Genomic DNA, 14,553 nt, shown 5'->3' with positions numbered 1-14,553 from the left:
TGAGATGCACCTCGACCCTAGTACCCAAGAAATCACATAAGACAGAGTAAAGGATCGACTCCTTCTTGAACTGCACTGCCATTCCCTGTATTTTCAAAGGAAATAACCAAAGTAAATCCTCAGAAAAGTTTTTAATATTAAATGTGGGGTATAATAGGTAGTACAATATTTGATGGCACTATGTCAGCTGAAAATGGACCTAATGAATTACTAGAGAAGCCACTGCAACTGAAAAGGCTCCAATGTGATTGTTAATGTTCTAATAATGGCCAAAGACATTGGAATTTCTGCTTGCACAGTGAGCTCAGTGCAAAGGACAGTTACAGAAAACCACTTGTATTCTAAGTTTCATTTCTCCTACTTTGAGTTTATAAAAGAAAAAGGGCCTTCCACTATGTTTGAAAGCGTTTCTGCCACAATCATCCCTTCTTTCTCCTAAAAGCTTCTGAACAGACTTAGCACTAAACCCTCCCAAAGCTGGGGTTTATTCTAATTCCAGTTCACATTCCTGCAACCGAGAAAGGGAAAGTCCAATATTCCCCACCACCAGCACACTCTGCCTTTGCTCTGAACACACAGCACTGCTCCAGTCACTGGGTTTAGGGCTGCTCTAAGTCACTCCCTGCAGCAACAGCTTCCCAAGGGCTGTGGTGACAACCTCCAGGTGAACACAACCCATGCCCGCAGGGATATTTCCTGGGATATCTTCTTTCTTATACCTCACATTCTTCCTGCTTCTGTTCACTCCATCCTTCCCCTTATCTGCACCTCCCCTCTTCCTTCCGTGCCTCCAGCCTACCAAGTAAAATAGGGCTTGACAACCACACAATAAATTTTTTAAAGTGTATGCTTTAGGGATATTTCTTCCTTTGAATATTTATTCCAGCTTTTACAAAGGAATTTATCCAATTATTAATTCAACGAGAAAAACTAAAGAAAAAAAAGTATGTGATCAGACAAGCCCAACTTCAAGCCACGTACTCAGGTAACAGAACTATTTTCAGTTATTTTGACATCGGTTTCAAAACATAGGGATAAAGTGAATGAATTCTAAAGAGGAGAATTGGCCAGGACTTTGTGCTCCATCTGAAAATAACTCTGTAATGTTAACAGCAATGCCCTACCAGCGTGCACTCATCCAGCACAGATCCCAAATTGTATGTTATGCTGAGGCTCTGAATTCAAACCCCAAGGGGAAGGAGCTGAAGTGATTATTTGCTACTTGTACATTCCTCAGCACTGGACTGCCCAAAGGCTGGAGCAGCATCCAGACCCTGCTGGAAAATAAAACAGCAGCAGCTGCTGCCCCTACCAGAACTCTGCTCAGAATCTCCCGTCTGCAGCCGGGGCTTTAAACTGTCCCTCTCACCCCACCCCGGGCACTTCTTTGTGAAAGGTTTGCAGAACAGTTTGGAGAAAATCACTGATGTCGACAGTCCCTAATTTTCTACTGTACAGGCTTCACTGCCAGAACTGGGGCATTTTTCCTCTGTTTATGCAACTCCCGATTTTTAACCTGTTCTAAACATGCTGGTGAAGCATCAAGGATTTTGGCTTCAGATGGGATCCACTCACCAGCTAAATCATTGCCTGCAGCCACAGGGATTTATCGCTTTTCACTCTTTCATGTATTAACTGTGCTCAATTTTCTGCTTAATTTTATCAGATTTTCAAGTGTGTTTAGAAAGACACCCGACTGCTCTGATGAGGGGTGTCTGCACCACTTCTGTGTCCGTGAGCGAGTTCCTTTTGCTTCCCTTCCCCCTGAGACTACTCACTGTAATATTGTTTTCTTTTCCCTCTGAGGTTGAGAACAGGCACGTTATGAATATTCATTTCCCTTGTAAAGTCAAGGGCAGCAAAACCATAAACCTGTTCATTTTACGGGTCTGTCTTCTATTTTATCCAAATATATTTTATTGGGAAAGGGGTGACCATTTTGTCACATATTATTAACAAATGAGGAACTGCTTAAAATTCTTCACACTGTAATGATATCAAACATTTCTCAAAAATGGTCTGTGCTAATCAGTCTCAACATACCACAAACTTAGGGTTTACTATAAGTTGATCCTGCTCTTTAGACAGTTTTGCCAACCATTATCCCAGACAAGAGTGCTCTGGGTATTAACTTTTTCAAACTATATTTTCATTATTCTTCTTTAGGACGTGCTTAAACATCTCTTCCTCCTCCCCTCTTTTTGTCTTCCCTAAATTTACATTGAACCATCTCTCTCTATTGGCACAAGACTGGGGGTGCTTATGTTGAAATTTAAGCACATCACAGGTCATCTGGGTGTGTAAAAATCTGTATTATACTGACTTTCTGCTATCAGGACTGCCATTAACCTTTCTGCTCAACATTACACTTTACCAAAAAATCCAACCATGCCACAGAACATCTGTAAACACAACAACTTCATACTCATTTATCCCCTCCAACATAAGCAGCAGATCATTTTTCTGAGGGGAAAAAAAAAAAAAAACAAACCCAAAATCAAACCTGGTTTTCTCTTGTATCACCTTTAACCTCAGAACATTGATCAAATACACTTTAAACAGAATTTTCTTGGAGCCCAAACAGCAATGCAAGTCTGGAGAAAGGCAACAGCACAATAGCAGAAAACAGTGCAAATCCCACTGCTGCCAGCACGGGACAGGGGTGAGGGAATGAGGCTTTTTAGGGGTGAGAAACAAATTTTCATTTTTGCCTTTAGAAGTAAATCCCCCACACTTACTTTGTGCTTTGCTGATCACTTATTTGGAAAGAACTTTGTGTTTCCTCAGCGAAATCACTCCTTGGAAAAAAGAACACCCTATGCAGAGCAGTTGGAATGTGCAAGGCTGAACTGGGACTGCACCTAAACAAAAACACTGCGTGAAGTGATGGGTGTGGGGAAAACTCCTTTGGAATGAGCCTGTTCCTCTTTCAAACCTTTTAGTAAGACACAGCACCCATGGCAGGGTGTGCAAGGAGTAAGGGAAAGATAAAATTTCCCTTTCAGCCACCTTTCACTGTTATGGCTTTTAATTGTTTGGACAGGGAACATTAAAAAAAAAAAATCTTATTTTTATCCTCTCTTATGTTATGCTTTCCTTAGATAGAGGGTCCTCTGAGCTAAAACCCACCACACACATTATAGAGCACCAAATCTGATCACAACAGAGACCTGTGAAGAGTCTCCAATAAAACCACAAGCACATCCCCTTTTACACCCCAAGAGTCGTTTCGTTTCTTGATGAGAAAACTCCCGTTAAGCCAAAAAAAAACCCATTTATGGCTCAGCCCTAAAAGGCTCCAAACTGAGAGCAATTAACTTACCCTCAGTCTCAAACATATATATGCTCAAAAAACGAAATGGTTTTTCCTAGACTATGGGCTGAACTAAATTTGGTTTAATTGTGCCACTTCCAGGGAGCAGAGTTTGTTTAAAGGCAGAATTATTTCTTCTCTGCCTGCCCAAGAGCTCTGCTGAACGGGAGAAATGCTGAGAGCTGAGCAAATCCACTGTAATTGTGCACAGGGATACAAACAGCAGAAAGAGAAACTCTATTTAACCAATTTGTCCAGACCTGGCCTTCACTCGGGTCTCCACGTTTTAACTTTTACTTGAAAATTAGAGTGAAGTTTTGTTTTAAAAAAAATTAAGCAGCAAACATCATTCCTTCTTAAAATAAAAATATCTAGTATTTTTCACGCTTAATATTTTTCCTTTAAGCTTTAGTCATGAATGTGCTGTCTCTGCAAGGCAACATCGCTCCTCCAAACAAACAAGGCTCCAATTTCACTTTTAAGTGTTTGCAAGATTAAGACCCTAAAAGCCAAGGCTGCTAACATAATGCACTTATTTTATAAAAATAAAGACAAAGGAATCTCGAACAGATGGAAGAAAGCTTCCTCAAAATACAGATCCAACCTCCCTTTACTTCAAAATAAATATATTCACATTATTTTTAAAGGTAAGTTTTGACAACCTTGTTGATTAGTGCAATTCATGTGGCAGCATTTGCTTTTCCCTAGCTCTCTACTGCATACTGAAAATAAGGCAATTAAATGAGAAAATTAATTCCATTAATTAAAAATGTTCAGTCTCAAGCAAGACAGAACGATCTGAGTGCGAATTACAGCTGTATAAACGTACATAAACCAAAATGTTTTCCTTGACATGTACTTTCTTTTAGGAAGGATAAATTTTTGCAGCACAAAGCAATGATAATGCTATTTTAACAGCATCATAAAGCTGGAGAAAGATATATAAAAAGTCTGGTTTATCCTTTAAAGAGAAAACCCCTGATGTACATAGGAAAATTTACAAGTAAAATACCACCCTTCCCACAAATTCCTTACTGGTGAGCCTGAGTGAAAACTCTGGTCAAGTCAGGAAAAAAAAATCATTAAACTTAGCTGAATCCATAAAGTACCGTGGCTGGAGTTTCAATACAGATCATTTTATAGTAAAATTAAAATAGAAGCCCTTTTTAATTATATAAAGTGTGCACATTATTACTGAGGAGAGAAATACACGCTTTCCTCAAGAACCATAAAATTGGCTGCTGGGAATTAGACTTCAGCTGCAATTATTATATGGTCCTATAAAGGATATTGAAAGTCTGATAAAATTGCACCCTTGTCATGTAACAGCGATGCTTAATGCTAAATAACCACTCTGCAGCATTCCAGGCATAGCTTTCTCCAAACATCACAGCTCCCTTCTCACACTGAAAAGAAAACAGAGCAGGACTGGGGAGCTAAAAGTATACCTAAATATTTGAAATACCAAATGAACAGGTCAAAAGATATGTAAAGCCACACAGAGGCAAAACAACACGTGTGATAAATGAATACTGGGGGTTGTTTATGAAGGAAAGCACTCCATGGATACTACCCAAGCCTCCAGGGATACCACCTGAGCCTCCACGGATACCTACCCAGCCCTCCATGGATATGCCCAATGTACCAGACTACCTGGGATGAGAAGGGAAGAAAAAAGAGCAACACAGTGGGGCAAGGGCTGAAGTGCATGTGCCTCACACTGACAAAGAGCAGTGCCACACATTCCTCAGGGCTGCTTTCCTTCTCCTTGCAGGACGTGTTGTAAACAGTGAGTATTTGTTACGCCTGCACGCAGCTACGGGAGACTGGCTGGCCTTCTCCTGAGAACCTGGAATTTGCACTCTCAGGCCCTGTAAATAGAGCATGGGACTAAAAACCTGGAGATGTTTCTCATCCCACAGACTCCACTGCCCTCACAGCTCAGCCAGGCTGCAATTTTTCTGTGCACTGAGAATATCAAAGAAATATTTCTGGGACACGTAACACAGGGCATGTGAAGGGAATGTGGCTGTGGGGTGTGGAAGCAGGGCTGTGAATTTTGCTCCTGCCAACGAAGGAAAAGAGAAAATCCTTTCTCTTATGCAGAAGTACTGACAAAGTCCCTCACCATTTAGATCCCACAGCACGGGTGGGATATACATCCCTCCTTCTCCGTAAGGCTTTGGTCTGACCTGCTGTTCAAATCCCAGCACCTGTGTCAGTGCCAGGCTTCACAAAGAAGCCCCTGCACAAGAGCACACGAAGGATCCCACACAGCCCTTGTTTGACACGACTGCTCAGTCATGAAAAGACACAGACCATTCAAAATCCAACCTACTCAGCTCCCAAATTACAGCAGGAAGCAGCCCCCTGCCTTAGTACAGAGATGGAAGGGCTGCAGTGTCTCTCCCCAGCACTGAATGCTGGACTCACAGGCTGCAGGAATGTTGTGGATGTTCTCATGGAGGGGTTTCCATCCCATGCCCACACTGCTCATGACAGGCACTGCCCACAGCCTGTACGTGACATTCAGACCCTCTCCGAGTTATCCATCTCCTCCCAAGGCATGAGCAGGTGGGCAAAGGGAACTGCTCAGCGTTCAGTGGAACACTACTGAGACTCTGAGCAGGAAGTAAGTACAGGAAAGCTCACAGACCATGGCTGATTAACCTAAAAAACATTTCCAAGGCAGCTGTAGGCTAGGAAGGGCATGGTGAGTCGCTGCATCTCTATAAAGGGACTGGCCACTGAGCACTGCTCAACTATGAATGTGAAAGCATAAAAAAATACATATTTTAGCTCAGACTGAGCATCTGAAAACACTGACCTTTTAACCAGTTAATCTATAAACCAAAACATTAAAAAATTAATTTTTATTTGAAGCGTGCATGAAATGTGCTCCTTATAAGGTAAAGCCAGTAAAGACCAAGGTGCACTTTGCAATGAGGCCTTAAAAACCCTTGTAAGCCCTTAAAAGTATTAACTACACCTCAAAACCTCTCTTGAGGTATTTTCAATACTATATATAATGTCACTGTTTTATAGAAGTATAAAATGACACACACACTGTCATGTGCCAACAGCTCAGTCAGGCCAAGATGTGGCAGAGGAGACTTGGACTCCTCACTCCCTCTCAGCTGTGGGTACAGCTGGAAAAAGAAAAATCTGTTCAGACAGTATTTACTAACCACTGGGGAAAACAGAAAAATCAACTCCTAAAATGTAAAAAGAAATTAATTGAAACCAAACGCCAAACAAAGAAACTTAGGATGCCAAACAAAGGAAAGTTGAAAACATGTACAATAAATGCCTTCAAACAAAATTCATGATCACACTTACTCTGCACAGAACTGAAATTTGGTAGTGATTTACTCCCAAAAGCAGTAAGGCTTTTCCTTTGGTTTTTTAGAAGGCATAATATTGTCTTTTAAAAATACAAATATTGCTGTTTCTTGATGAAGCTTCAAGATGCATCTTTTGCGTTAAAAATGTCTGAACCCTCTCATAAACAAATTACTGAGGATCATGCAATGTTGCAATAACATAAAATGATTTATACAAACATTAAATGTAACGTGAAGTCATGAAATGTGCCTTGGTCACAGTTCTCTCCATCAGAAACAATACTGGAGCACACCAGTTCCAGAATAAAACCGTTGCTCATATTTACCTTATCAAAGGTAGAAAAAGTGCCCACTACCATTCACACAAACATGAGCCATCAGTCTTTCAGAATAAGGAAATAATTTGCTTACCTGGAACGTCAATTAATCTCTTATAAACATTCAAGAAGGCTGCCTCTGCTTCTTTGCTTCGTTTGCCCAATGCGTCAATCTAAGGGGGCGATGAGAAAAGAGGCTTTAAGACTTGTTCCAATACAACTCTTGCACTCAGAGCTATAAATATAAATTAATAGATTTCATGTAAAACTCCTTGATACACAAAAAGGGAACCCAAGTCTCCTGTGTACAGCTCCAACAGAAGCAGCCTTATAAGATTATTCCTGCCATATCTGTACTGAATATAATTCAAAGTCCATTTCTCAGCACAATAACAAGCATCATTTTTTTAATCAAAATTTTTATGAACACTCCTGCCTGTTGTGATTCTTGACTTTAAATCTTTATAAAAAGCCTGGTATTTGCCAGGCTCTCCCCTCACCAGCTCTTTTCCTTTACCACTTAGTGAGATCTAACACAGAAAATGGAGCCGCGGCCACTTCTCATGTCCCACTCTGCCTTTTTTGTGGGAAACATATTTTTCTATTATTTCCACTGAGCCTGTGAGAGCATGGAAAGATGAACTTGATGGGCACCCTGGGGTACTTAACACTAAATAACTGTGAATCTTCTACATGCAAAAAAAGTTTTGTGACCCAGCTCAGGCACAGACCCATGGAGTCTGTACTGTCTGCACCTAATACCAGGCTCCTCTGACCAGCTTCTCTTTGTGTTCTGTAACACACACAATACTCATCTAAGAATTTATTATTTTCATCTAAAACTCCATTTTACAAGGCAGCTTAATGGCTCTGAGAATAAAATACTTCTTCCACAGCAACTCTTTTTGGTAAACGCATATTTTCCTATTGTACTAGAAAACAGAGGATTTACTATTACTAAATATTGACAATAAGCAACCAAACTGACTCGAGACCAGATCTATTGAATTAATACTCCAAAGCAGAGAGACAGAAAGGGAAACAGGAAAGCCTGACATAGCTCAGCAGCAGCTTACCCAAATCAGGAAACCAAAAGCATGGAGATTAGCATTCCCATATTTTAATAATAGGCAAGGAAGGATCTGAAGAACTACGGATACAAAGGCCTGATATCAACTCTTCTGTGTATTTAAAGAGCAGTTGACATTATGGAACCATTTAAAGGTGTGGACGTCAAAAGGGCCTAAAAAAGGAAGGTCCTGCCTGAAAAACGTCCTTGAATTCTTTCTCTGCATTATTGATTCGGCAGATAAGGCAGGAACAATGGCCAGACTTTACTGTATCTGTACTTCAGGCAAGTATCTGATATTTTATTGTACAGGAGGGAGATTTGCAGCGTTAGAAAGCATGTGACCAACCTGTGGTGTGGCCGGGCTTTGCCAACGCTCCGGCACGGGAAGCGGAGGATGCCAGGGAGCGGAAGCGGCGCAGGGAGGAGGAGAGATAAGCAGGAGGGTGCTGGGGGGTCAGCTTTGGTGCCACTTCTGTTTACTTTGTACTAAAATGACTCTGTGAAGAGCAGGGAAGGATTTGGGAAGGGAGGGGAGGGGGGAATCCTGCAATGTGGATGATTAAATTCCGCGGCCAAGTGCAGCGGAGCGCGGGACAGCACGTGACGGGTACAGATCAGCCTCACGGCTCTAAGTGACTTGTAGAGATCATCACGGGCAGGATTAAGGGCAGAAAACCAAACAACAAGGACAATTGTAAAAATCACCCAGGAGCACAATGCACACCCAAGAAAAGGCTTGGAGGGGAGGAGTCGAGGAGGGAAGAAAGGACACGGGCGGCGCCCACACAGCGTTTGGCAGCGGCAGGGAAATCTTGGGAGATACGGCGAGGGGTTGGAAGGAGACAAGTTCAGGTAACACAATACAAGGCTGTGTTTAGAGGAATTCACCAAGTTCCTATTTCACTGACATCCCTCCAAAATCTGGATTCATTTATGGAGGTTGGTGGAGGTGTAGCATAACTGAAACCTGACCTATTTGCAGCTAGCAATTAGAAAAAAAAAGAAAGGTATCTGAAAGGTGATAAACGAGCATCAGAGGTCAGAATGGGGGAGGATGTGGAGAGCAGATATAAATTCTCAAGAGGTGCTGGCCATGCTTATCTGTCAGAATTTACCAAGAAAGGCTATGGAAAGGCACTGGAATCTCCCAGGGCACGCGACGTGCCGGAGAGCAAGGGATTGATGGTCGTGAATAACCCATTTATTAATTTGAATTCAAGCAATCACAGATGGACTGATGCTCATTAGGGAATGAGAACGTCAGTAATTCGGTCGGAACATTTTCACACAAAGCCTGTTTGAGAGGAGACCGTGGACCAAAGTGCCAAAGGCAGGGAGGCCCCGGGACGTGGAAATCGATGCTGGGGAGCGTCAGGCACCGCTCGGGGACGGGCGCGAAGGAAGGGGCACCACCAGAGAGGCTTCTGCAGTTGAGCTGTTTCCTGGGGACGTGGAGACAGACTCTGAAGGCCAAGGAACACCATATGTTCCACTTGTGGACTTTTAACGTTCCCACATACAGTTTTCTCTCGCTGCTGCTCAGCGGAGAGCAGCCAAATTTAAATTACTATTATTAAATACAATTAGCATTACAGCACTGATTCTGTACTGTATTTTTGAAAAATTCATTTGCCCCTTTTATGAAAGCCAAAGCGTTTAAAATGCTTCCATTTCTGAGAAATAACAGGATGGATTTGTTTGCCTATTACAGTTTTTCCACATTTTAATAAAGAGCATTTGTACTTATTTCTCCCTAAGTATTATAAGAGGTATGGTTTATTCAGTCCTCACCAGTTATAGAGTGATGGAAATATAAACCAGAATTGAAACAACATCTTCCAAGGAGATCAGAGACTTTCCAAAGGAAGCAGTTTGTAAATCACAGGTATTTTACACCTTTCCCCCCCCCCCTCTAAATTCAGAACCAGAATTCCAAACAATCCCACCAGGCAGAAATATGGTTTTATGTTTTAGTTGTTAAAAAAAATAAATCAACGTGCCTGGTTTAAAGTTCTACTAAAAATGAGCATTGCCTCTATTTTATACCTTAAAATAAAATTTAGAAAAAGCACCCTGACAACTTTAACTGGAATGAAAAAATAATTAAGCATGCCAGCACCCAGGTGTGTAAGGAAATAAGGAAATATGGGATGAAAAATGCATAAAAAATAGCAAAATATAAATGAAGTCCAAAAAGAGAGGAAACAGAGCACTGAAATGACATGGAAGCATTTGGAAGTTCACTGAAAATTTTTCAAATCTAAGTAAAATTGGTTCAGGAGCCAAGCAGGCTGAGCTGCAATCAGCTCACATTAAACAGTTGAACTACATTATAAAACTCTTGCTGAACATTTTTATTTGACTCTAAAAACTTCAGGGACCCTGAAAGAAGTCAACTTATAATTACACTCGCGTTGTCTTGACACGAGCTCAGCTCCAAATCTTAATTTATCTAAACCAGGCCCCATTATGTCTTCTCCGAGCAGAAAGAAACAACAGTGACCTCTGTATTCCCCACCACCCCCATAAACATATGTTCACTTTTAAGTTTTGGCATACTATTTGTCTTGATAATACCACTGGCGCTGCAGTGCGATAACGGAGCCGAGACACCAGGAATCCTCCCTCCTCATCTCACTCAGCTTTAAAACATCCCCGGAGCTACACGGAGGGAGCCGTGGTCTGAGAGCCCTCCTCCCTTTATCCACCTTGTTTTTCCAGGTCAAGTGTTCTCACGAGTCATTGCCTGGGGTCTCGAGGTCACCCTGGAGGCCTGAGTGACATCCTTCCCCTCCAGAATCACCTCCCTGCTGTGAAAATCTCTGTGATCTGCTCCCACGCTTTGCTGCTTGTTGCCCCACAGCCTAGCTCAGGATCACTTGGCCCCAAGTCTAATATCAGCTACACCTGGCTAAAATCAGAATGTCATCATGGATTCATCTCCACATTTACACAGGCACCATAAATCTGGCACCTGTGTCAGAGAAGGTGCTGAACGCGGTTTTATCTGAACGCTGCCTCTTCCTGTTTCAGCCGCGTCCAGTCAGGTTCAAACAGGTAAAAGCCAAGTCTGTGGCTTTAGTTTGGAATCTGTCGCTCTTTAAGCACTAAGAAATTTCAGCATTAATTCAAGCCTGGTGTCTACTGCCCCCCAAATCTGCTGTGTGCAGGTCTGCAGAGGTGGGATGCTCTGGGCTGTACGTGGTACCGCCTCTGCAGTCAGACCAAAGGCTGCACAGCTGCATTCCTGAATTTAAAGAAGAAACAGGATGATGAAGCTCTTTGCCAGGAAGCTGGGCTGCCAGATGCCAGCACATCCTGCACTGACACTTAAATTCTCTGAACTTATGGATATCAGCACATTAACACATTTCAGACCATGAGAGTGGCACATGTGTTGCTCCTCTTGGATCCACTCGGATCACTCAACAAAGCTGAATGTTTGGGATGCTGAACTCAAATTCCCAAGACAACTCCTTTGTGAGGGGATCCCAATGCTGTGTCTCTCCAGCATCAGTGATTTACTCACAGTTCCTTTAGCTGCAGATCCACAAACACAACTATGCTAAATAGGAACTTTGTAGCCTCAACTCTTCTACTTATCCTCATTGTTCTTCAGTTATAACCCTCACTCTCATTAACCACCTTAACATTAGAGATCTGTCTTTCACTGTCCTGCACACAAAAATAAATGACTTAAAAGAGAACCTATTTTTCTGTTCTGATTTTTAATAAATAGATGCCTTAAGGAGACACCCATTCCCCTTCCCCTACACATCTTCTCTTGTATTGTTTTGCATCACGAAGCTTTTCCATTTGTCTTCAATTACTTCAAGTTACCGAAATGCCATTAAGAATTGGAAGAAACATATTAAACCAAAGGAAAAGCACAATAACAGCTCATTAATGCACCATTCTTTTAAGCTATATTCTTGAATGGTTGCCTTGGAATCAAATGGTAGTTATAGTAAGATTATTAATGCTATGCAATGGCACCAGTCTTGCTTTGAAGCCTTTACATCAGAGCTTGGCTGCTCTTTCATATAAAACTGTCCATCAGCTGCTCAGGTGATGCAGCAAAACAGCTCTACAACCCTCTGTGTGTGTGCATTAGGAAGCACCCAGTTGGTTTGATTTCAATTTCTTAATATCCATCTATCAATAAATAAATTAATAAAAATATGACATTATAATTTTTCAAATTAATAAAAATATACAGTTCACCAATCCAGTTAATTTATTTTGCCGCTGACAAAAGAAAAAGTAAAAAAAATTACTGTATTTTAGCTTTGTTGCAATCAGAAAGAGTTTGGAAGCAAAATTAAAAAGAAAATTATTTCTGTGCAGCTGCTTAAAGCATATGGTGTGGATTTTAGCTGGGCTATAAATTCTTGAACGGAATTAAGGACTTCACAGTGCATCCAATACCAATCTGCTTCACAAAGCTGCTTGGGCTGGGACACAGGTATGATACCAGGGAAAAGCCTGGGAAGAGCATCCCCGCCTCACCACCTTGTTGGTTTAACCTCAAGTCAAGAAGAGAGCTTTAAGAAGGACTCAAATCCCTCAACTTTTCAATTCTGCCTCCCTCCAGTGCGAAACAGCTGCAACCTTGAACCCTTAAAACCTTCCCTTCCTTTCATGCCCAGATAAATCCTGACTTTCCCAGACAAACAACGCTGCCATCCCCCGAGGAAAGCTCCGCTCCCTCGCTCTCCCAGGACAGCTTCTCATTGCTTTGCCAATCTTTGATCTTCCTGCCCAGTTAAACAGCCCAGCCCAACATGTGCCTCCAGATACTGCCAGCTCGAAATCGCGTGTGCCGGTGCCACCCTGCCCTGGGATCACGGCCACGGTGGGTCTGCTTTCCCTGCTGGACCTCTCCTGGAGCCCTGGGTAACCCATGTGCTTCCCTCCTCACCCCTCTCTCTGCATTTCAGGTTTCTCAGCTCCTGCTCTCACCCAGCTCCCAACCCATCCATGGGGAGCAGAGCAGCCCAGATCCCTCCTCCTGCCTCAGGCCACCGGCTGCCGCTTCTCTTGCATCAGCTCCAGCCCCGGCGCTGCTGTTGCATGATTCAGCTCAGTGACTCGATGAAAAACTAAGCAAAGAGGGAGAGGAATTTATTTTCCATCATGCCAGCACACTGAACTGACTCATCCTGTGCATTTGCTGGGCTCAGCAGGAGGGAGGAGGTGGACACCCCGGGCCAGGGCAAGGACACCCGCCGGCATTGGTCCTGCACCCGCAGGGATTGGGTACAGCACAAAAGCAGAGTGACAAATACAGATGGCAAAAGCAGGGTCAGAGTGCCAAATGTTACAGAATTCCCCTCCCTCACTATTCTATTGATCAGTCTTTATAGTATGAAAGTGGATTGACTTTGTTAATATCTACATTAGTTAATATAATACACTCCGATGCAATGACGTGTTAGAATTTTACTGGAGACTTTGGTATTTTTCATGCTGAAGTAAAACAAACTGAAGGACAGCCTGGCTCTGGAAATAAGGACTTGGCTTCATGGAAGCTTAGAGCTGTCTGTGAAGGACAAAGAATATGCCTGAACACCAAGCTAATGCCAGCATCCCAGCCCCTCTGACACATCTCAGCCCATCTGACACGTTATTTAAACCCTCACAGTGTTTTCTGGTGCCACAGCTCAGTAACTCCAGGGACACCTGGATCCACAGACAAGCAGCAGGAACACTGCAGAAATAGGGTTGATTTGCAAAGTTTTACTCCAATTAGTAATCAATAACGTGGGTGCTCGTGCTCAAATCATGTGGTACTTGAACTTAAAGGGCTGTAAGAACCCTGTGTGAAACCAGATTTGGGGTGGCCCAAGTTTGCTGGGGCACCTCATGCACATGGATAATTATTTACCCTTGTAGTTCTACACTTTGCATCCCATCCTCTCTCCTCAGTCAGCACAGGTTGAATTCTCTTAATGCTACAAAGCTAAAACAAAGAGATGACTTCCAAACAGGGGACACATCCTTCCCCCAAAACTGAAAGAACATCTTTCTAGTGAAGAGATCAGCAAATCATTTGCTCTGTCACTAAATGGGGAGAGATGTCAGTTCTGATCCTCGAGGTTCTGCAAGAGCACAAGGATAGAGAACATCTACCAGTCCAGCCACATTTGGTGAAGCAAAGTGGGGCAGGGAGGAAGGGGAGAAAACAGAATTCCTATGAGGGCAGAGCAGCCTGGGCTATCCCACATCACCTCCAGCTTCCCAGGAGCTTCACATAAGGTGAGTGGGTGCTCTGACCTGCCCACTTACTTCTCCTCCTGCCTCTGAGCAGTGACCTGGAACCTACAATCGCTTCTCTCTCTTTTGGACAATCCAAACTTTCATTTAGATATTTTAAAAAATTAGGTCAGAGGAATCCGTGCACGAAGGAGCACATTAACAGCCTTTGTGCAAAACCCACCTGCACATAAATACCAAAATGCAACCTTTTGCTGGTATTTTATACTGAGCTCACCCTCTTGCTTCTCT

General features: G+C 42.6%; 1 protein-coding gene across 7 annotated transcripts in view; it reads right to left on the bottom strand.

Annotated features, from left to right (window-relative positions):
* The window catches only part of CUX1 (cut like homeobox 1), a 271,261-nt gene that overhangs the window by 143,828 nt on the left and 112,880 nt on the right, over window positions 1-14,553 (bottom strand). For all 7 annotated transcript variants that reach the window (XM_051809840.1, XM_051809835.1, XM_051809836.1 and 4 more), the window contains exon 4: window positions 7,069-7,147. In XM_051809840.1, coding sequence (XP_051665800.1) covers window positions 7,069-7,147 — 79 coding nt within the window. The remainder of the gene's footprint in view (window positions 1-7,068; window positions 7,148-14,553) is intronic.

The sequence above is a fragment of the Manacus candei genome, unplaced genomic scaffold, assembly GCF_025592945.1.
Source record: "Manacus candei isolate 608988 ecotype Guabito, Panama unplaced genomic scaffold, ASM2559294v1 h1tg000076l, whole genome shotgun sequence".
NCBI lineage: Eukaryota > Metazoa > Chordata > Aves > Passeriformes > Pipridae > Manacus > Manacus candei.
The sequence above is the reverse complement of the archived record's forward strand: the minus strand, read 5'-3'. Positions and strand labels throughout refer to the sequence as shown.